Source organism: Oryctolagus cuniculus, chromosome 7 (assembly GCF_964237555.1).
Source record: "Oryctolagus cuniculus chromosome 7, mOryCun1.1, whole genome shotgun sequence".
Lineage (NCBI taxonomy): Eukaryota > Metazoa > Chordata > Mammalia > Lagomorpha > Leporidae > Oryctolagus > Oryctolagus cuniculus.
The window spans coordinates 110145689-110170362 of record NC_091438.1 but is presented as its reverse complement, the minus strand read 5'-3'; the positions used below and the strand labels follow the sequence as shown (position 1 = coordinate 110170362).

The following is a 24674-nucleotide window of genomic DNA, read 5'->3' as shown; positions in this document are numbered from 1 at the left end:
AAATAAAATAAGTCTAAGTGAGAAAAACTATACATTTAGAAATATTTTATACAAACACTCTTACCTCCAGTACTAATTTCTACTTCTGTAGAATCTCTTTCTAAACTCCCAGCACTGCTAACAATATTCATTAAATGGATTGCAGTCCAAGCAAAAGGCATGCGATATTTCCCAAGTCTCTGGCAAAACTGATCAGCTTGACTTTTCAGCTTCTCCAATTTTTCCTTATTCTGCAAAACAGAACTTTACACATGATTACATTTGAAAAAAAAGCAATTAAAGGCTATTTCACACAATATAAAGGGACAAGTTAAGAATTCTGAGCCCTCAGTAAAGATGGGAAAATAATCCACCTTTCAGAGACCAAGTAAGTATATTATCTCAACCACTGAAAAACCTCATTTCATTCTATAAATGTATATATAAAGTGAGTCTTTGAAAACCTGCTTGTGATTATGTCATCTCAGGACAAAGGGGGAACAAGTACCAAACATATTTATTTATCAAAAGTACTATTTTAGGAAAGAAAGTAAAACAACACTCTTGTCAGAACTGCTGACTACAAAATATTCCAGGCTATGATTTGTTAAATTTTGCTACTCTGTAAAAAATGGAAGAAACTCAGCCCATATGAAACATTCTTGAACTTACAACCATTGTGAGATAGGCATGGAGGGCACAAACAGGACAATGGTAAACAAACTCAGGGTTACATTGAAAGACCTAAAGAGAACAAAGCTCTGAAAAAGACTAATGTTCCAACAGTATATGGAATTCTGAAAGATATCTTGAGGCTGGCTCAACTTTTAGACTACTCTTGAAACAAATACTACAGTGTCCTGCAACAGTCAACCAAGAGTTCAAAATAGAAAACCTATACCACTCCTTTCACACACTCTTTCCATGAAGGATGTTAGCTTGGTATATTCTAATAATGCTATACTATCTTGGGATGCAGAACTAGGAAAATACGGAAAAAGAGCTAAATGGTAGCATGACTTACACCCCCAAAACAGGTCTTGCTTTAAGAGCCTAAATATCAAGTATACTTAATTCTATCAGTCTATATAAAGGTGTAAGGGAAGGTATTGGCGTTTGTCAGCAGTTATGACACTGGTTAAGGGGCTGGTGCTGAGGTGCAGAATAACCTCTGCCTGCAATGCTGGCACCCATGTAAGAGCCATTTCAAGTCCTGACTGTTTCATTTCCGACCCAGCTCCCTGCTAATGTGTCTGGAAATGCAGCAGAAGGTGGGGGCCCATGTACCCACATAAGAGACACTCTCTCTCTCTCTCTCCTTCTCTCTCTGTATCTTGCCTTTCAAATAATAAATTAATAAATCTTTAAGAAAAATAAAATGAAAAAGACACTGGTTAAGATACCTTCACCCCACATAAAAAAATCCCTGGGTTTGAGTCTTGGCTCCACTACTGATTCTAGCATTCTGTTAATGTGCATTCTAGGAGACAGAAGGCTTCGGCTCAAGCACATGGGTCCCTGCCACTTACATGGAGGATCTGGATTGAGTTCCAGGCTCCTGGCTTTGGCATGGCCTATCCCTGGCTGCTGTGGGCATTTGGAGAATGAAACAGTGGATAGAAGATCTCTGTCTGTTTATCTGTCTCTCCCCAACACCAAACTCAGTCTCCATCTTTCAAGTAAAATGAAAATAAATTAAACAAAACTTTTTAAAACTTTTTTAAAGTAAGGGAAGAGTAGAATAAGTTGCTGGTACCATATTTATGAACTCCATATAAAAGAGCAAATTTAACCTGTAAAATAACAACCTGGGTTCTCCAGTATACTTAAACCCTGAGTTCAACTACATAGCCAATGATCAGAAAAGACTATATCATATGCTCAGTTCTACTTATATTAGTCAAGAAAGCTCAGTTCTTGTTCTGAACCTCAGAATAACAGAAAGCAAAACATTTCCTAGATTTTGGTGGTTTGTCCAATATTCCAAGCATATTTTTCCTGGTTGTTTTGATATTAAATCTTGTGTTGAAAGATCCAAAAATCACCTGTAGTTAAATCAAAGAATCTGGAATTTGATATTAATTATTCAATATTTCTCTGCTTTTAAAGTTTATCTAGATTCTAGAAATTTGTTATCTGATGGCAAAACAGAGATAGTATTTTCTATTTTTAATACATTGCTTAATTATCTGCAATCAGATAAAAGCTAAAAGTAGTTGTCTTGCTAGGAAAAGTTCCATCAACAGCACAATTTTATAAATAAAGGAAATTTTAAACCCTATTAGTAATATAGTTCTCTCAAAAAAAATTTAAAAATCAGTTAGTTTTAGGGTAGGGAGATGTTTTAGAACAGCACAGCACCTGACACAAATTTGATGACAAAAGGAAATAAAGAGCAAAAGGGGTAAAAGTAGTAGGCCAACAGAAAATAAGTTAGTGGTGACATTCTTTAATATGGTATTCTCCCAAATACAACAGTGATACTGTGAGGGAAATGAGAGACATAGCATTCTACCTTAGTGGCATCTGCTTCTTTGAAAATCATATATGGTTCTGCACACTCTCCAATATCTCCTTGTTGTAGGACTTTTTCTAGCTGTCAAAGCAAAAAAGTAAAGATTAATTAAGATTTTAAAAAAGCAGCCTGACATAAAAGAAGCATGTACTTTTCTCTGAAGTGAGGAGAGAACTTCCACCTTGCGTATGGCCCTGTCTAAATACCGATGAAGCCTGTGGACTCAAAAGTCTTCCATAACCTTGGAAGCTTCTAGCAAGCTTATATCACTGACATCATAAATAAGAGTGTTAGTTGTTAAATTAACAATATAAGTAATTGTGCACTTACTCCCCATGTAGGTCCTTGGTCCTTAATGAGTTGTACTGTAAGAATGAACTGCAAAACAGTTCTCAAACGGTGCTTTATATGATATGGTGTGAGGGGGGCAGAGTACAAAATATTGAAACCTTTACTTATTATAGTTGGTCTTCTATATATAAAGTTAATTATATAAAAATCTTAATGAAGAATGGGATGGGAGAGGGAGTAGGAGGTAGGATGGGAGGGGAGTGGGAGGACGGGTATATTCCTAAAGTTGTAACTATGAAATCTGCATTCATTAAATAAAAGCTTTAAAAAATTAAAAAATAAGAAAGAAGCCTGAAATGCAAAGGTTACTCACTATACAGAAATCAATGTCATTTTCACGTACATAATGACAGAAACAGCAAATCAATTCAACTGAAGCAGGGAAAGTACTGGACAAAATTCAGCATAGTTACAATACAGAAACAGTCTATAAACTAGGAATATAAGGAAACCACCTCAACATAATAAAGCCCATACAGGAAAAGCCTACAACTAACATCATACACAATGCTTGAAGACAGACTTTTCCTCTAAGAGTAGGGACAAAGATGAGGATGCTCACTTTATCCTCTTCTATTCAAAAAAGCACTGGAAGTCAAACCCAGAACAATTAGGCAAGAAAAAAGGAAGGAAGGAACAAATGGCAGCTGAATCAAAAAAGCAGAAGAAAAATGACCTCTGTAGATGACATGATCTTTTACATTAACACTCTAAAAATTCTACTAAAAAAATGCTAGAATAAATAAATTCAATAAAGCTACAGAATATAAAACCTATATACTAATGAGAAATGCAAAAGGAAATTAATAAAACTCCATTTGCAATGCTATCAAAAATAAAAATATTTAGAATAACCAAGGAAGTGAAATATTTATATATTTAAAACTATAAAACTTAATTGAGAAAGTAAACAAAAATAGAAAGAAATCTCATGTTCATGAACTGAAAGACATCATATGATTAAGATGTCAAAAATAGCAACAGGAGTCTACAATTAAATGCAAACCTTATCAAAAATCACAATGATGTTTTTGAAGAAACAGAAAAATCCACCCTAGAATTCATATGAAATCTTGAAGGGACCCCTAAATAGTCAACATATTTGGAAAAAAAATCCACAAAGTTGGAAGTATCATACCTCCTATTACCAAGTTATAATAATCAAAATACACAGCACAGAAATACAGTCGAACATACAGACCAATGGAAGTAAACAGAAAGACTGGATACAAATCCTCCAGCATGATCAAATGATTTTCAACAAGAGTGCAAAGCTCATTCCATGAGAAAGAGGAATCTTTTCAATACACAGTGTTGAAGAACTGGACATCCAAATGCAAAGGAATAGTCAGACCCTTATCTCTTAGGGTATACAAAATTGACCCAAAATGGGTCAAAGACCTAAATGTAAAAAATTATAAGTAGGGGCCTGCGCTACGGCATAACGAGTAAAGCTGCCTCCTGTGGCAACAGCATCCCATATGGGTGCCAGTCCAACTTCTGGTTGCTCCACTCCCAATCCTGCTCACTGCTAATGCACCTGGGAAAGCAACAGAAGATGGTCCAGGTCCTTAGGCTCTTGCACCCATGTGGGAGGCCCAGAAGAAGCTCCTGGCTCCTTGCTTCAGATCGACCCAGCTCCATCCATTGTGGCCGTTTAGGGAGTGAACCAGTGACTGGAAGATCTCTCTCTCTCTCTCTTTCTCTTTCTCTCTATGTCTCTCTCTGTAGCTCTACCTTTCAATTAAAAAATAAATCTTTAAAATAAAAAAAATTAGAAGTAGCATTATGATATATTTCAACAACCCTACTTCTAGGCACACATCTAAAAGAATTGAAAGCAAGGATTTGAACAGATATTCTTGCACATCATGTTCTTAACAATATTATTCACAACAGAAAAAAGGCAGAAACAACCCAAGTATCCATCAGTGAATGGACGGCTAAACAAAATGTGGTTGCATATACACAAGGTGTAATAATACTCAATTTTAAAAAAGAGGGGCCAGTGTTGTGGCATAGTGGGTTAAATCACCACCTGCAGCACCAGCATCCCATATGGGTGCCAGTTTGAGTCCTGGCTGCTCCACTTCCAATCCAGCTCCCTGTTAATGCACCAGAGAACATTAGCGTGTTTTTTTTTAAAGGAAGGAAATTCTAATACATATTATAACTTTGGATGAATTCTAAAGATACAGTAAATTAAATAAGCCAGTAACAAAAAGACAAAAACTGCATGAGACCATACTTATTTGTGGTACACAGAGTAGTAAAAAATCATAGAAACAGAAAATAGAGCCCTAGTTGGCAGAGGCTGCAAAGAAAAGAAACAGAATTGCTATTTAATGGATATAAAGTTCCAGTTTTACAAGGTGAAAAACTTTTAGATATAATTTGCACATAATGTGAATATACTTAATGGTGAACCATGCACCTAAAAATGGTTAACATGATAAACTTTAAATGTATTTTACCACTATTTTTTAAAAAATTTTTAAGATTTGTTTTTTTTTAATTTTTGAAAGGAAGAGTTACAGAGAAAGGGGGAGAGACAGAGAGGGAGATCTTCCATCGGCTGTGCCAGAGCTAGGCCAGGCCAAAGCCGGCAGCCAGGAGCTTCTTTCAGGATTCCCACACGAGTGTAGGGCCTCAAGCACTTGGGTCTTCTGCTGCTGCTTTCCAAGGCACATCAGCAGGGAGCTGGATGGGATGTAGAGCAGCCAAGTCTCCAACTGGCACCTATATGGGACACTGGCACCTATACAGGATGCTGGTGTTGCAGGCACCGGATTTACTCACTATGCCACAGTGCCAGAAACAATTAAAATTATTTTTAAAAGCAGCCATAAATTTATCTCCAGTTAATATATCAAAATGTCAAATTGCATCTTAAAAATAACAACTGCTGGCGCCGCCGTAGCTCAATAGGCTAATCCTCCGCCTGTGGTCCCGGCACACCAGGTTCTAGTCCCGGTCGGGGCGCTGGATTCTGTCCCGGTTGCTCCTCTTCCAGGCCAGCTCTCTGCTATGGCCAGGGAGTGTAGTGGAGGATGGCCCAAGTGCTTGGGCCCTGCACCCCATGGGAGACCAGGAGAAGCACCTGGCTCCTGCCTTCGGATCAGCGCGGTGCGTCGGCCGCAGCGGCCATTGCGGGGTGAACCAACGGCAAAGGAAGACCCTTCTCTCTCTCTCTCTCTCTCACTGTCCACTCTGCCTGTCAAAAAAAAAAAAAAAAAAAAAAAAAAAAAAAAGAAAAGAAAACACACACACACACACACACACACAAAATATTAAGTGGCAGGGCCGGCACCGCGGCTCACTTGGTTAATCCTCCACCTGTGGCACCAGCATCCCATATGGGTGCCGGGTTCTAGTCCTGGTTGCTTCTCTTCCAGTCCAGCTCTCTGCTGTGGCCCGGGAGGGCAGTGGAAGATGGTCCAGGTACTTGGGCGCCTGCACCCAGGTGGGAGACCAGGAGGAAGCATCTGGCTCCTGGCTTTGGACCGGCGCAGTTCCGGCCGTAGTGGCCATTTAGGGGGTGAACCAACGAAAGGAAGACCTTTTTCTCTGTCTCTCTCCCTCACTGTCTAACTCTGTCAAAAAAAAAACTAAAAAAAAAAAAATTAAGTGGCTATTACAATAGCTCCCACTTAACTTATTTCTCCAAAGTGTCTTACTATCCTCCTCTAAGAGTTTTAAGATTTTTTTTTACAAAGAAATGTAATACACTGTTGGTGGGAATGTAAATTAGTACAACCATTATGGAAGAGAGTATGGAGATTCCTCAGAAGTATGAAAATAGATCTACCATATGACTCAGTCATCCCATTACTGAGAATTTACCCAAATGAAATAAAATGAGCATATGAAAGAGCTATCTGTACCCCCATGTTTATTTCAGCTGAAATCACAATAGCTAAAAGAAATACGGAGTCAACCCAGATGTCCATCAGCTGATGACTGGATAAAGAAAATGTGGTATATATACATGATGGGATGATACTCAGCTATAAAAAAAAAGAAATCAAGTCTTTTGCAACAAAACAGAAACAACTGGAAACTGTTATGCTTAGAGAAAAAAGCCAGTCCCAAAAGATAGATATCATCTGTTTTCCCTGACTTCTGTTGACTAAGATACAGAGAATAAGAAAATGAAATATATATGAGTGAAATTGACATTTTGAGATTTGATTATTGTTTACAGCCCTATCTATATTCTTGAGGAATAATGGTTTTTCTACTTACTACTTGTTAAATTATTTATTTAGTGGGGGGTTAAGCTTGTGATTAGAAAATAAACTGAAAGTATGTCACTGTAAAAATTAAAAGAAAAAGTAAGAAAGGAAATTGGAAGGGGGTAGGAGCATGGGCAAGAGAGAGGGTAGAGTAGAAAGTATCATTATGCTCTTAAATCTGAATATATGAAATATGTGAGATTTATTCACCTTATATAAATTTAAGCTTATTTTTAAAAAGTCTAGAAACTGAATCAACAATATGTAGAATCTAACTCATAATAAAACTGATACTCCAAATTAGTGAACAAATGATACATAAACAGCTCTTACAAATCAGTAAGATAAAGTAGTAACAATCCACTGAAATGCATATGATTGCATGATATATACTCATATGTATAAATTAACTTAGCGGTACACTTAAAGATTATTATATTTTTTATTTTAGCTCTCACATATAAGAGAGAACATGGTGTATGTTTTTCTCTGTCTGGCTCATTTCACCTAAAATGATGTCCTCTAATTCCAGCCATTTTGATGCAAATGATAATATTTCATTCTTTTTGGTAGCTGAATAATATCCCATTGTAATAAATATATAGCCATCACATTTTCTTTATCCATTCATCTGATGATGGACACCTTGGCAGATTCCATATTTTGATTACTGCCATAAACATTGTGGTGCACGTATCTCTTTGATACAATGTGTTCATGCTTTTTGGGAGCTAAAATTAAAAGAAAAGAAAAGCCTGTGTGTATCAGCTTTGTTGCAAATAGTGTTTTGTCAAATTCTGTTTTAAACCTTGATTAAATGGTTAACAATTATATACTACTATACTATTAATGATTTTATGACTATTTTAAAATTTATATGAGCAAAATTGATAAAAAAAATTGTATTTTTAAATGTATATTATATGAAAAACCATTTACAAATATGTTAAAACTGAGCAATCTGAATAAGTACATCACAAAACAGGATATCCAAATGGACAATAAATTCTTCATCCTCAGTCATAAGGAAATTGAAAATTAAAATCAAATTCATACGCCGGCGCCGCGGCTCACTAGGCTAATCCTCCGCCTAGCGGCGCCGGCACACCGGGTTCTAGTCCCGGTTGGGGCGCCGGATTCTGTCCCGGTTGCCCCTCTTCCAGGCCAGCTCTCTGCTGTGGCCAGGGAGTGCAGTGGAGGATGGCCCAGGTGCTTGGGCCCTGCACCCCATGGGAGACCAGGAAAAGCACCTGGCTCCTGGCTCCTGCCATCGGATCAGCGCGGTGCGCCGGCCGCAGCGCGCCAGCCGCGGCGGCCATTGGAGGGTGAACCAATGGCAAAGGAAGACCTTTCTCTCTGTCCCTCTCTCTCTCACTGTCCACTCTGCCTGTCAAAAAAATAAATAAATAATAAATAAATAAATAAATAAATAAAAATCAAATTCATATAACCCTATAAATATATCAAAAATAAATGGTGGGGCTGGCGCTGTGGCGCAGCAGGTTAATGCCCTGGCCTGGAGTGCCGGCATCCCATATGGGTGCCAGTTCGAAACCTGGCTGCTCCACTTCCCAACCAGCTCTCTGCTATGGCCTGGGAAAGAAGTAGAAGATGGCCCAAGTGGTTGGGCCCCTGTACCCACGTAGGAGACCCAGAGGAAGCTCCTGGTTCCTGGCTTCAGATCAGCACAGCTCCAGGCATTGCGGCCAATTAGGGAGTGAACCATTGGATGGAAGACCTCTCTCTCTCTCTCTCTCTCTGCCTCTCCTCTCTCTGTGTAACTCTGAATTTCAAATAAAAATAAATAAATCTTTAAAAAAAAAAGGGTAAGATAAATGAAACTAAGATGTAAAATAAAATCTAAGAGTAGCAAGTGTTAAGAAGGAAACACTGCTGATAGGAACATAAATTGGACTAAACGTTGGAAATCTGGATGCTTTTACTACAACTGAAGATATAAATACCCCATGGTCTGCTAATTCAACCTCTATCTATAGATGCAATAGAAATGCAAACATATTTGCCCCAAAAATCAAATACAAGCATGTTGGAGCAGCATAACTTGTAATAACTAAAAGTATACAAACATACTGAAAGCCAGGTACAAAAGACTATATATTATTTGATTGTGTTTATGTTAAATTCAAGAACAGAAAAAGCTAAATAATGGTGATGGAAGTTGGAACACTAGTTATCTGGTGGGAGGGGGTGATAATCACTAGAAAAATAAACAAGAGAATCCTCTGGGATGATGGAGATACCATATAACTTGAGTTCAACAATGATTGGTGATGAATATATGCCCAGCAATTCATCAAGCTGTTACTTCAGACATATATGCTATACATATCTCTTTGTAGATGGTTTATATTTCACCTTAAAAACTGATAAATACTAAGAATGAATAACTGAAATTCATATTCACAAGCAGTGGGAATGCAGCTGTTATAGTTACTTTGGGAACTTGTTTGGTAGTATATATTAAAGCTAACATATAAATGTCATGACTTATCAATTTTAGTAACCAATTAAATAAAAACAAGTACAAATGTCTATCCTTATGATCTACAAATATTCACAGAATTACCAATAGAAGGCACAAGCTTATATGAACTAAAATCTCTATCACTAGTAAACTGGATAAACTGTCATTCATTCATATACTAATATACCAGAAAGTAATAAAAAACTTCAGGGGCCAGCACTGTGGTGTAGCATAAAGCCACCACCTGCAGCGCTAACATTTCACATGGTCACAGGTTCAAGTCCTGGCTGCTCCACTTTTTTTTTTCTTTTAAAGATTTATTTATTTGTTTGAAAGAGTTACACACAGAGAGAGGGAGAGGCACAGAGAGAGGTCTTCCATCTGCTGGTTACTCTCCAACTGGCTGCAACGGCCGGAACTGCGCCAATCCAAAGCCAGGAGCCAGGAACTTCTGCCGAGTCTCCCACGTGGGTGCAGGGGCCCAAGGATCTGGGCCATCTTCTACTGCTTTCTCAGGCCACAGCAGAGAGCTGGATCAGAAGTGGAGCTGCCGGGACTCGAACCAGTGGCCATATGGGATGCTGGCACTACAGGCGGTGGCTTTACCTGCTATGCCACAGTGCCGGCGCTGCTCCACTTCTAATCCAGCTCTCTGCTAATGCACCTGGGAAAGTAGCAGAAGATGGCCCAAGTCCTTCGGCCCCTGCCACCTACTTGGGCAACCTGGAGAAAGCTTCTGGCTCCTGGCTTCAGGCCAGCCCAGCCCTGGCCATTGTGACCAATTGGGGAGTGAACCAGTGGATGGAAGATCTCTCTCTGTATTTTTCTGTCTCTGCCTCTGCCTCTCCTTCTCTGTAACTCCTAATTTCAAATAAATAAATAAATCCTTAAAAAAAAGAATAAACAAATAAAAATGAACTTCAAAACTGCTGCATACAACACAGATTTAATCACATAATCATGACGAACAAAAAAAGGAAGATAAATAAACACGTTTTCTTTGATCTCATTACTATGGTGTTCAAAAACAGGCAAAATTTTTGGAAGGAGGAAGCTGGAAATAGAATGGGTTACGAGGGTGGCTTCTGAGATTTTGTTAATGTCTCATTTCTTACCTTGGCTGTCTGGTCACATAAGTATATTCATTTTGGAAAAATTAATCAAACTATATATTTATAACTTCTGTCCTTTCAATAATCAGGTCATCCTTCACTAAAAATTAAATAATTCTAAGTGAACTTTATTAATATTACCTTATTGTAATTCAAGCTTTTATTTGTGGTTTTCTTTCAATGTGCTTTGTGTTTTTGTTCTGTAAAATGGCAAGTACACATAAACAATAATCCAAATAAGGTGGTATAATCCCTTCACATATTTAACAGAAAGTAACTATGTTGGAAAAAAAAAGAAGACACAAAAATGAGCAAGGAGCTAATAATTCTGGCTGGACCATAATGTCAGTATTCCAGATCTTTATAGATTATAGAAAAACTTCCAACTCTTCACTTCCCTTACCCCTTCTTTCCCTTTGTGACACTACAGTTATTCCCAGTAAAGTGACCAAGTACATATCCCAGCCTACTGACTTTGTGGTCTGTTATGTGACTGACTTGTTTTGGGTCAACAGAATAGTAGCTACAATTAAAAAAAAAAAAAAAGAGAGAGAGAGAGAGAGAGAGAGAGAGAGAAAGAAAGAGAGAAAGAGAGAAAGAGAGAAAGAGAGGGAGGGAGGGAGGGAGGGAAGGAAGGAAGGAAGGAAGGAAGGAAGGAAGGAAGGAAGGAAGGAAGGAAGGAAGGAGACTATGGCAATGTAACCAAAGACTTGAAAACCACCTATGCAACTGGATCTGGTCTTTGGCACTTCCAACCACCATGACAGTATGCCAGGCTAGCCCGCTAGAAGAGATCTAGAGAGTACTTTAAGCTAAATCAACTGATGCCCCCCAACCAGTGCACAGACTCTTAAGAGTGGAAGCACCTTAACAGAATGCATTCTAGACTGGCTGACCGACAGACAACTCAGATGCATGACCTAAAATGAATGTTTACTTTTGTATCCTACTAGGGTTTTATATTCTTAGTATTAGATAGCCATAATTAGCTATACACATAACAAGAACATTTTTCTATCAAGAAACAAAAAATATCCTGATGGACCACAGTGATGAAAGAATATCTCCTAAATGTGGTAAGCAATTGGCTCAACGGTTAAGACACTGATCATGACACCCACATCCCACATCAAAGTGTCTTATTGAGAACCAGTTCCATTTCTGATCCAGCTTCCAGCTAATGTGTGTCCTGGTAAGAAGCAGGTGATGGTTTAAGTGGTTGGGTCCCTCTCACTCACTTGGGAGACCAGATTGCCCTCCAGGATCTCAGCTTAGGACTGCTCCAGCCCTGGCTGTTTGGGGAATAAACCAGCAGATGAAAGATATTCCTCTTTGTCTCTCTACCTTTCAGGTACAATGAAAATTAATACTAAAAGCAAAAAAGAAAACCTCCTAAATGCATTTCCTTCAAAATTTATTTTTTAATATTATATACCAATAATACTCATGAACATAGATGTAATAATTCTTTTTTTCTTTTTTCTCTTAACAGGCAGCCATCATTTGACATCTCTGAGTGCACACCACTGGAATTTGGAGTGCAGCTGGGACTCAAACCCAGGGACTCTGATGTGAGATGTAGGCCAAATGTTTGCCCCTAAAATTTAAATTACTATTTCCCTTTCCCTTGTTCTTTTCTTTATAATTCTAGAAAAATTTTATATAGACTTCTTTTTCACTAAACATTGTATCAAGCATATGTGACATATCTGTATCACAAAAGATTCTACCAGAGACCAGCATTGTGGTGCAGTGTCTTAAGCTACCACCGGCAACGCCAGCATCCAGTATCAGAGTGTCAGTTCAAGTCCCAGCTGTTCTGCTTCCAATTCAGCTGCCTTCTTAATGCACCTGGGAAAACAAATGATGGTTTATGTATATGAGGCCTTGCCATCCATGAGGGAGAACCAGGTGGAGTCCCTGACTCCTGGGTTCAGCCTAGCCCAATCCCATCTGTTGTGGCCACTTAAGGAGTGAACCAGTGGATGGAAGATGAATCTGTCTTTCTCTCCCTTGCTCTCTGTCACTCTTTCAAAAAAAAATAAATACATCTTTCAAAAAACTTCTTCCAAGTTGTAGTTTCAAGGGCCATAGTACTATGTCATATAAATGTATCAAGACTTATGTTCCTGTTTCTATATGTTGAATATTTATATTCAACATTTCCTATCTTTAATTTATCTTAGCCTATTTTTAATGTTTATTTATTTCTTTACTTCAAAAGCAGAGGGAGAGAGAGATAGAGATCAATCATGCACCTGCTGGATCACTTCCCAAATGCCTGCAACAGTCAGGACTGGGCCAGCCCAAAGCCAAGATCCCAGAATTCCATCCAGTCTTCCCCTGTGGTAGCAGGAGCCCAGGAACTTTAGCCATCATCTGCTGCCTCCTAAGATGCATGAACATAATTGGAGAAACTGGGGCTCAAAGAGGCACTCCAGTATGTATGTGATCGTTACTCAAACTACATATTTGTAACTTGTGTCCTTTCAATAATCAAGCCATCCTTCAATACATATTTAATTAATTTTAACCCAATGTGCCACAATACCTGTCCCTATCTAAATCCTTTTTGGCTATCTATGATGACAACCAAAGTTTGTCACTAAATAATCTCATTTTCAAGCAGCCAATATTCTAACCATCATCTTTATCTTACCAGTTCATTCCCTCTCATATATTCTATCTCGTGAAAATCTACTATTTTCCCCACATAAAATAACTGTATATTTGCCATTTGCATTCATTTCTAGAACTTAAAAGTTACTCTTTGAGTGAATTTCTAAAAACTAATACTGACAAATATTTGCTTGTAGGACTTCTCACTGTAACTAAGATTTACTTTAGCCTGAATTCATAGGAATGTATCTACAAATTAGGACATTATTCCTGTGGGTAAACTCGATTCATTTCATGACAATCCACTTTATAACCTTATTATAAAATTCATTACCTCTGTATAATAATTTTATATAAATAAAGTGATTAAGGAATATATTTTAGGTTACTCTCAAGTCAAGGTCAAGTTAAGGTAAATGATTCTTTAAGTTACATAAAGCTAAGTAATTTTATTCAGATTCTAGAATTTGTAATCCTTATCCTTAACTGTCTGACAGCCAGATCACACTGCTCCACAACTTCCATGATTCAGCTCTAAATATTTATAGGATTTAGGAACTGAGTGATAAAATTATCCATGGCTCCTTTGATGGCTCATTTTATGTGTCAACTTGGCCGGGTTATGATGTCTGGCTGGTTAGTCAAATACGGATCTAAAAGTTGCTCTAAAGGTATTTTGATTAACATTTAAAGCAGTAGACTAGAAGTAAAGCAGATTACTCTGTGAGCCTCATCTAATCATTTGAAAGCTATAATAGCAAAGACAGGTTTCTCAAAGGATGAATTCTCCTTATATGTAACTTACAAACCAACCCTGCCTGGGTTTCTAGTTTGCGGTCCTGCAGAATTTGGACTCAGGGCTACAGTATCAATTCAGGTCTGACCTGAATTACCAGTTGCCAGTCACTCTACAAACTGCACACATCCCGGCTCCAATGATCATGTGACCCAGTTCCTTAAAATCAATCTATGTGTTTCCCAGTCCCTCTCTCAATAGATACCAACAGACAAAACTGATAATAGAATATATGTATTAGCTCCCCATACAAGAAAAATTAGGTAGCGTCTACAGAAGTACATTAAGGAACATCGAGATGAAAAATAAGTAAAGGTCAAATCTTTGTCCTTGAGAAGTTTGCAATGTTGTTAAGAGAGAGGTATACAGAAACTACAAAAAAAAAAAGCCAAATACATTTCACATTATTCCTACCTTTATTACAAGAAAAACATCTTGTGAAGGGTAAGTGATAGAAAAAATAGCTGATCTTGCCAGAGTGGTAATGGCAGCAGGAGGCACATGTGGACGTAATAATCCTTTCATCTGCTCAGAATTAAGGTCAAAATAAAAGTTTTCTGAAATCTGAAAAATACATTTCACACATTAAATTTTAAAATCTGTACATTTTATAAAAACTTACACAAATAATTCATATTCAGCTTTAAATTATTATAAATATTAGGACATTATACTCTAACTTAGAGTTTATCCCACATTGCACTTAGACCAATGTTTACAGATCTGAATCAAAGCAAAAGAAATGTACAGGTTATTTGGGAAGTATAATAAACATATTCTATAGAATCATATCCCAAATTCTTTGGGCTGAATATTCAACCTCTAATAAAGTATAAAAAGAAATTATCATTGAGTTAAATGGCTCTGAATTGAGATTTTATTTGAGCAAATACAAGTTGCTACAGAAAAGTTACATTAAGGAAATCCATAATATGTCATATGTTAATTGTAGAAGTCATTGAAGGCACTTCTGGTTTTTACTACATATTAGGCTTAGAACATTAAATTAAGAAATGCTATTTGAGATAGCCTTCTGAAAAATTCCTAAATTTAATAACATTATAGTAAGACTATTATTTAAGATAATATTTTAAATATTTTAAATAAATATAAACTATCTTTTAGCTAGTGAGAATTTGTGAAAATTATGTCAATAAAAATTCACTGTTATTCTTGTCTTTTATACACTATTTGCTTAAAATACTTTTTTCTTGTATGATACTATTTCTTGAATTAAAAAAATTACTCTGGCTACTTGTTTTTGGAACTCTTTAATTAAAACAAAACAAAAACCAGTCACTGATTAAAGTATTTTATAACAAGAACACATTTAACTGGTTTTAATAAATTAAATTTTTATTTCCTTCCTTAAGAAATGGGCAACCATTTGGCACAGTGGTTAAGGCACTGGTTGGAACACTTGCGTTTCATACTAGAGTGCTTGGGTTCAAATCTCAACTCCACTCTTGATTGTTTCCTGCTCAATTACACCTGGGTTACCACAGGTGATGGCTGGAGTAGTTGGGTCCCTGCCACCTACCCAGGAAACCTGGATCAAGTTCCCAATTCCAAGCTTTGACTTGGCCCCACCCAGCAGTAGCAGGCATTTGGGGAATGAGGTAGTAAAAGGGAGATCTCTCTCTTTTTCTCCTTCTCTCTCTCACTGTGCCCTTCAAATACATAAGAATAAATAAATTATCAAAATTTAGGCCGGCACCGCAGCTCACTAGGCTAATCCTCCACCTTGCGGCGCCGGCACACCGGGTTCTAGTCCCGGTCGGGGTGCCGGATTCTGTCCCAGTTGCCCCTCTTCCAGGCCAGCTCTCTGCTGTGGCCAGGGAGGGCAGTGGAGGATGGCCCAAGTACTTGGGCCCTGCACCCCATGGGAGACCAGGAGAAGTACCTGGCTCCTGCCATCGGATCAGCGCAGTGCACCGGCCGCAGCGCGCTGGCCGCGGCAGCCATTGGAGGGTGAACCAACGGCAAAAGGAAGACCTTTCTCTCTGTCTCTCTCTCTCACTGTCCACTCTGCCTGTCAAAACATAAAATAAATAAAAAAAATTTAAAAGTTACACATTTAATAATTCTCAAAAAATCATTACTTATACAACATTATTAAAATGAGGCCTTTTGAAATCTTCAACAAATGATTATAGTGAAGTTATATAACCATACCTTTTTCTTTTCCTTGACATCATATAAAGCCAAACTTGCAAATATGGGTTCAATTTCAATTTCAAACCTTCATGAAAAGAAAGGACAGGATAATTTAAAAATAAATATAAAAGACACAGCTGGAGAGATTCTGATTCCAAAACTAAATTATCTCAATACCATGAAATTTTTGTATGTCTGTGCCTATGCCTACACTACACCTTCTTCCTGAAATATACTCCTCCTCAGACATGTCTTTCACAGTCTTTATCAACCACTGCTCTCTACGTAATCATCCTCAACTTCTCTTGATACAACTAATCCCAAATTCCCTAAAAGCCTCATGGCATTTTATGTACATTTTGTGACACTAATTACTTTCTAACCTGTAATTTGGTTCTTTATATGTATAAATGTTTGTTTTAAAATATACTTTAAAAATAAAGGCCTAATATTTTCTTTCAAATTATAAATGAGTCATCCTATGCAAAAAGCTTAGAAAATACATAAAAATTCTCAGAGGAAAACAGGAGCATCCCAAATTCCACTATTTGGAAAGAACTATAACAATTTAGTGTCTAATCCATCTAGATCTTTTCTCTAAGTATAAATATAACTTAAAATTTTTAAAACAAAAAATGCTATGGTATACATGATATTTTATACTCTGCTTCTTCAACTTAAAATTTTATGGGCAAATTTCTGTGTCATAAATATTAATCTTCTCTCACTTTCAATGCTGGCACAGTAATTCCTATTTTATGAATATGCCAAGATTTATTTTGTAACTGTATGCTTACATTGAGATGTCTAATTCACTTCCAAGAACAATGACTTACATAAACATTTAGTAAATATCTGATGAATAAAATAATATGTAGTATGAACTGAATGAAGCAGTGGTTCTTAACGTAGGCCAGTCTTGCCCCCAAGAGGGTTATCTGTCATATCTACAGACATTTTTGGTTATCGCAACTGCAGTAGCATCACAGGAATTTAACAAGTAAAGGCCTGGGATGTGACTAAACATCTTACATTGTACAGGACAGCCTCCGGCAACAGAAAACTATCTCCACAAATATGTCAACAGTACTGAAGGCCTAATAATTCTGCCCCCCCTTTTTTTTTAATTAGAAGAGTAAAATCCAAGATTCTTTAGGAGGCAAGACAATGTATTTGTATTGGGTTGAGAAATTAATAAAGGGCCACTTAAAATATATGAACATATCCTGGGGCTAGCAATAGCAGGACTCGTTACCATCCCTACAGCTGAAAAAGAACATGGAAGTGGTAACCAAGAATTGGAAAGGATAGTTGGATAGATGATCCTTCACAGACACTGTGGCCTTTTGAGCAAACAAAGAGTTAGGAAAACAAATACTCCCTTTCTTCCACTCTCTCACTGCTCACGAAGAGCTCTTAGCAAAACCCAGCCAGAAATAAAATGAAGAGATCTTGGGGATATTTGCCACACGTGTTAGCCTCTACAAAACCAACTCTGCATCCTGCATAAAACTTGATCCTATCAGTCTTTGTTATTCTGGCCACTCCAGTGGGTAGGCAGTATCACAATGGATTTTTCATATGCATCTTTTCATATATTAAATACTTGTATATTCTATTTTGGTCTACTTTTATATTTGTTGTTTGACTTTATTTCTCAGTAATTTGTAGTTTATTTTATGTATTCTGGAAATGAGCACAATGTTCAAGGGATGTGGTAGAAATATCGTTTCCCCTTCCAAGGCTTCTGTCTTTTGATGTTTGAAGTTGTTCTTTATAATGAAGTAAAACACATCAATGTTTTCCTCTATAGGTTAACAGGAGTGGGGACAAGAGAGAGGAACAGATATCCAACTTCCTACCAATTCACTGAAAAGATCATCACCCTTTCCCCACCACTCCATAATATCCACTTTCATTGTAAATCAAAAATCAATACACATGTGGGTCTTCTCTACTCCTTTTAGTCTATTCCATTAGTTTATTTGCCTAATCATGTAGCAATACAATACTATCTTAATTTCACAGTTTCACACTAAATCCTGATATCTGGTTGTTTTTGGTAAACTTTTTCAAAGCTGCCCTGCCTCCTTTTGGCTCCTTATATTTTCATATAAATTTTAGATTCAGCTGTAAATAGAAACAAAACAAAACAAATAAAAGAAATTCTAATTTACCTATTAAGAAAATGAGTATTCCAATGTATAATTTAGTGCCATTAAATTCCTGTATAATAACTTTCTTTATAATACTCCTGACCAGTATTGAAAGATCCATATCAGTCACTATGACAAAATTGTAGAAAATAATCTGAAAAAACCAACACAATTTCAATGTGCTCTACTTTAAGAGAGGCTAGTATTACATGGAAAGTATTTATATCTCACTGTCCACTCTGCCTGTAAAAAAAAAAAAAAAAAAAAAAAGGCCGGCGCCGCGGCTCACTAGGCTAATCCTCTGCCTTGCAGCACCAGCACACCGGGTTCTAGTCCCAGTTGGGCGCCGGATTCTTTCCCGGTTGCCCCTCTTCCAGGCCAGCTCTCTGCTGTGGCCCGGGAAGGCAGTGGAGGATGGCCCAAGTGCTTGGGCCCTGCACCCCATGGGAGACCAGGATAAGTACCTGGCTCCTGCCGTTGGATCAGCGCGGTGCGCTGTCCACAGCACGCCGGCCACGGCGGCCATTGGAGGGTGAACCAACGGCAAAAGGAAGACCTTTCTCTCTCTCTCTCTCTCACTGTCCACTCTGCCTGTTAAAAAAAGAAAAAAAAAAAGTATTTATAAATTAGGGTATATTTCTCTTTTAAAGTTGCAAAAAAGGGACTGCCAAAGATATATTTGTAGAGTTTTTTCTTTTCTTATTTAAATGTAAATTCTTCATGTATTTAGCACATAATTTGAATTAGTAACATCAGAGAACAGCATACCACATTAATCCCAGTCTCCCAAAGATAGACACGTTCGAGTTTGTCAAGAAATGCTATTTCAGGAACAGACACCACATAGTTACTAAACTGCAAAAGAGGTCATTTTCAATTCCAAAAGATGTTACAGATAAAATCTGGCTTATTGCTCTTGATCTTCTTTTTTTTAAACTGAGTATATTTTCATACAGTTGCATACAATTAAAATAATACAATTCTGAAAATTTTATCAGTGTACTAACATATATTTTCACTTAAACTCAATTTTGTCTGATATTCATATTACTCCTTCAGCTTTCACTGATGAATATTTACCAATTATGTTTCAATATATATTTTAACTTTCAACCTTTTTGGGTGCTTCTGTTTTACATGGATTTCCTGTTTAAAATTAAAAAAAAAAAAACAAAAACAAAAAAAACACACCACAACAGTGGGTATTTGGCCTAGCAGTTAACATGTCAGTTAGGAGAACTATGTTCCTATCAGAGAACCTGAATTTGAATCTAGACTTCTCTCCTGATTCCAGCTTCCTACCAGTGTAGACCCTGGAAGGCAGCAGGTAATACTCAGGTAGCTGGGTCCCTGCCAACCACATGGGAGACTAGGGCCGATTCCCAGCTCGTGGCTTCAGCCTGGCCCAGCACTGTCATTATGGGAATTTAAGAAGTACACCAGCAGATTGGAGTGAACCAGTCGATGGGAGATCACTGTGTCTGTTTCTCATCCTCTCTTTCTCTCTGCCCCTAAAATTATATACATACACACTGAAGTTTACAAATACAGTCTCACAATCATTTTCTTTCACATGGATAGTGTAGTCCATTTACAAGGTTGTCAAGACTTACATTTGGATTTATATCTAACATCTTATTTTTATTGTTCTCCTTTTTCTAAATGCTTTGGTTTGCCTTTTTGGATTGACTGATATTTCCATTTTCAAACCAAATTTTCCCCATTATCTGTCTAGAAAATAATTTGTCTTGTAATGATTACTTAAGAACTTATAAAATACATAGTTAACTTAAAAGTTCTAATATTCACCAGTATCTATACCATCCTCCTAAACAATTAGACCTTAAAATACTTTATCCCTAATAAATCCTTGATTTATACATTCTATTACATTTTTAGTTCTACTTTACTTATTTTATCCTCATAAACTAGTCACTTCTACATTAAACAATGAAATTCATCCTTATGTTTCCCTTTTCTTTGTAATCCTTCTTTCCGTCATCTAAAATCCTTAAAGTACATCCTTTAGAAGCCACATTTTTAATGATAAACCACTTTTAGGAAACACTTCTGGTTTTTACTAGCCTAAAAATATATATACTTCATCATTTACAGATTTCAAAAAATGGACAGAACTTCTTTGCCAATCTTCCCAGTAAGTGGCGGTCTATTTCCCCATACCTTGAATTTAGGCTAACCTTATGATTTGTTTTCATCAGTAAATGCTTTGTTGCAAGAGTTTTAATCCAAAGTAACAAGAAGACTTGCAACGTTCACCCTCTTCTTGCTGGAAAAATGTCTACCCTTACATGAACACATCCAGGTTAGCTTACTAGATAATCAGAGAAGTGTGGCTACTTTGCCAACTGACATTAAGCTAAGAAATCAAACAAGAGAAGCTCCTAGACCAAGTTTCCTACCAAGTGCCAGACATTAAGTGAGGCTTTTATATGTCATCTAACTCCAGCCATGAGACATAATGAACAATTGTTTCTTAATACATTATATTAAAAAACAGCAGAAAAACTAACTGCTTCAACAATGTTTCTTGGAAGATCTTTTTACGGGGAATAAATTTATGACTGGCAGTTATTTTCTCTGAATAAAGATATGACACAATGTTTTCTGGCTTCCAGTATTTTTTGCTGAGATAAATCAGCTGCCACTCTAACAGTAATTTTTTTTTTTTTTTTTTTTTGACAGGCAGAGTTAGACAGTGAGAGAGAGACAGAGAGAAAGGTCTTCCTTACGTTGGTTCACCTCCCAAATGGCTGCTACAGCTGGCGTGCTGTGCCAATTGGAAGCCAGAAGCCAGGTGCTTCCTCCTGGTCTCCCATGCAGGTGCAGGGTCCAAGCACTTGGGCCATCCTCCACTGCACTCCCGGGCCACAGCAGAGAGCTAGACTGGAAGAGGAGCAACTGGGACAGAACCGGCGCCCCAACTGGGACTAGAACCTGGAGTGCCGGCGCACCTAGTGAGCCGCGGCGCTGGCTCTAACAGTAATTTTTTAACATATGTCTTCTTTTTCTCTCTGGCTGTTTTTAATAAAAACATTCTCTTAGCTTTTGATATTCTGCATTTTTACCATGTTTGATCTAGGTGTTAATTAGTTTTTTATCTATCTCTCCTGGATTTCATTTGACCTCTGAAATTGAAGGTTCCTACTGTGTTTCATAATATCTGAACAATTCTGTCATCATCCCTCTGCAGTAATTGTTTCCCTATTCCTCAAATTGTTTCATTTCAGAATTCAAATTAGATTTTTGTTGGTGTCATTTTCCTATTCTCCATCTATTTATGTCTATGGGAATGTGTTCAGCTCTACCAGTTTATTTATTCACTCTTTAGTTTCATCTAAGTTTACTCTGAGTTTATAATTTCAATTATACAATCCTGAAAAAGGTCAAATGAAATGTTTAAATTCTTTCTAGTCGGCTCTAAGAGTCTTTTGTTCCAATATAATGTTTTCTAAGTGCTGGTTTATTTAAATGTATTATAAATACTTTATGTTCTAAATTTGGTAGCCTTTTGCTGGTTTGCAGTTGTTTTTGCCATGCTTGGTGATTTACAACTAGAATGGGAGCTTTATCTGCAAAAATCTTTTGAGACTGAGATTTTAAAAATATATTCCTCTGCCAGGATGTAGGACTACTACAAATCTGAAACCATTTTAAAATGAGTTTCTGCTTTGGAGATTTTTGAGCCATACAGATAAATATGCAAGTTTATCGCTAGGAACCTCAGAGTTTGTTCCCTCTCTCTCTCTCTCCCTCTCTCTGTTTTCTTGTTTCCCGGTTGGCTTACCCCTGCTAGAACCAAAGTTGTAACAAACATACATTTCAACCACTTAGAATATTAATTCTATAAAATCTGTGATTAGCAACTTATTTCTACCCTGCTTCAGAGCCAAGCTTTTTTTTTCCCTTGCATGACCCACTAAAACCAGGAAAGAGGAATAACCCTGTAGAAAAACACAGAAATTACCTCTGTGAAATAATGGTTTCTTAGCATTCCTAGGCCTCCAGGAAATTCTTAGTTTCACATCAGCTTTCCCATGCCTAGGAGTGGTTTCCCATAGCCTACACTATGGAACAGCAGGTTGAGCTGCTGCCTGCAACGCAGGCATCCTGTATGAGCACCAGTTCTAAGACCAAGCTGCTCCACTTCTGATCCAGTTCTCTGCTAACATGTCTGAAAAGCAGTGGACGGTAACCCAAGTCCTGGGGCCCCTGCCACCCACACGGGAGACCAGGATAGAGTTCCTAGTGCCTGGTTCTCGCCTGGTCCAGTCCTGGCCACTGTAGCCATTAGGGGAGTGAATCAGTAGATGGAAGATTGATCTCTCTTTAGGATGTGTGTGTGTGTATGTGTGTGTGTGTGTGTGTGTGTGTGTGTGTGTAACTCTGGCTTTCAATAAATAAATAAACTTTTTTTAATAAATACACTTTTTAAAAACAGTGTTTCCCTAAATGTCTAGACCACGGTATTAATAATCCTCTTAACATTAGAAATACTTTTCTCATACAGGATTTTCTTGTATTCTTGGAGAATAAAGTCTTAGAAATTATTATCAAAACTTTTACAAGTCTCCATAATTAAGTAAAATAAAACTATCATAGTTAGCCCTTTGTGAACTTATAATGAGACACTAAATTCTTCCTCACCTTAAATCTGGCTTTTTCTTACCATAGGTAATGCAAAAGTATGTAATTCTCACTTCAAATTTTTAAAATTAATGTCTTGCTTTGTTTTTGAAGCTTTGGTTATTTATTTGAAAGACAGAATTACAGAGAGAGACAAAGAGAGAAGCACCTCCCACTGGCTGGTTCACTCCCTAATGGCCATACCCAGGACACTGGAGCTCCATCCAGGTCTCCCAGAGGGGTGGCGTGGTCCAAGCACTTGGGCCACCTTCTGCTTCTTTCTCAGGCACATGAGAAGGGAGCTGGGTAAACAGTAGAGCGGCCAGTACTCAAACCGGTGCTCATATAGGATGCCAGTGTCCCAGGCGGTGGCTTAACCTGCTGTGACACAACACAGGTCCCTTAAATTTTTTAACAAAAACTGATGAAACAAAAGCTAAAGAGGCTGGCGCCGCGGCTCACTAGGCTAATCCTCTGCTTTGCAGCACCGGCACAGCGGGTTCTAGTCCCGGTCGGGGCGCCGGATTCTGTCCCAGTTGCTCCTCTTCCAGGCCAGCTCTCTGCTGTGGCCCGGGAAGGCAGTGGAGGATGGCCCAAGTGCTTGGGCCCTGCACCCCATGGGAGACCAGGAGAAGCACCTGACTCCTGCCTTCGGATCAGCGCGGTGCGCTGGCCGCAGCGTGCCAGCTGTGGCGGCCATTGGAGGGTGAACCAATGGCAAAAGGAAGACCTTTCTCTCTGTCTCTCTTTCTCACTATCCACTCTGCCAGTCAAAAAAAAAAAAAAAAAAAGCTAAAGAAGACAGAATTACATGAAACATCGTTCTCTATTTTCTCTAGGAGAAATTACACCCTTATAACTTTTATTAGTTAGTACTCAAACAGTATTTTACACTTTATGTTCTGTGTGAGTGCAAACTGATGAAATCTTTACTTAATATATACTAAATTATCTTCTGTATATAAAGATAATTGAAAATGAATCTTGATGTGAATGGAATGGGAGAGGGAGTGGGAGATGGGAGGGTTGTGGGTGGGAGGGAAGTTATGGGGGGGGGGGGAAGCCATTGTAATCCATAAACTGCACTTTGGAAATTTATATTTACTAAACAAAAATTAAAAAAAAAAAAGGTAGTAAGTAAAACTACAATAAGATACCACTTCACAAAGACAGGAGTGGGATGGACAGTAAAAAATGTTGGTAAGCACGTAGAGGCATTAGAAACTTTACAACCTGCTGATGGGAATGTAAATGATGCAGCTGCTCTGGAACAGTCTGGCAGCTCCTTTACAAGTTAAACACGGAGCTACCACATCAACAATTCCACTCCAAGGCTTATACCCAAGAGAAAATAAAAACCCAAACTTGTACACAAACATAATAACATAATCCATAATTATGCTTCTAAACTGAAAGCATCTCAAATATTCATTAACTGATAAATGGATAAACAAGATATTGGATATATACCCAGTGGAATATTACTCAACCATAGGAAGAAATAATGTACTGATACTTGCCACAACATAGGTAAGCCCTGAAAATATTATACCAAGTCAAAGAAACCAGAAACAAAGGATCATAGATTGTATGATTCCATTTATGGGAAATTCTCAGAGTAAGCA

At 37.7% G+C, this 24674-nt stretch overlaps 1 protein-coding gene across 11 annotated transcripts in view; it reads right to left on the bottom strand.

Annotated features, from left to right (window-relative positions):
• The window catches only part of DOCK7 (dedicator of cytokinesis 7), a 268374-nt gene that overhangs the window by 194679 nt on the left and 49021 nt on the right, over window positions 1-24674 (bottom strand). For all 11 annotated transcript variants that reach the window (XR_011390680.1, XR_011390679.1, XM_070078382.1 and 8 more), the window contains exons 8-11: window positions 16268-16334; window positions 14507-14656; window positions 2495-2575; window positions 65-230 (exon numbers count right to left, since the gene is read on the bottom strand). Coding sequence is in view for 9 of the 11 variants with exons in the window: in XM_070078382.1 (XP_069934483.1) it covers window positions 65-230; window positions 2495-2575; window positions 14507-14656; window positions 16268-16334 (464 nt within the window). In the remaining 2 variants the exon portion in view is untranslated. The remainder of the gene's footprint in view (window positions 1-64; window positions 231-2494; window positions 2576-14506; window positions 14657-16267; window positions 16335-24674) is intronic.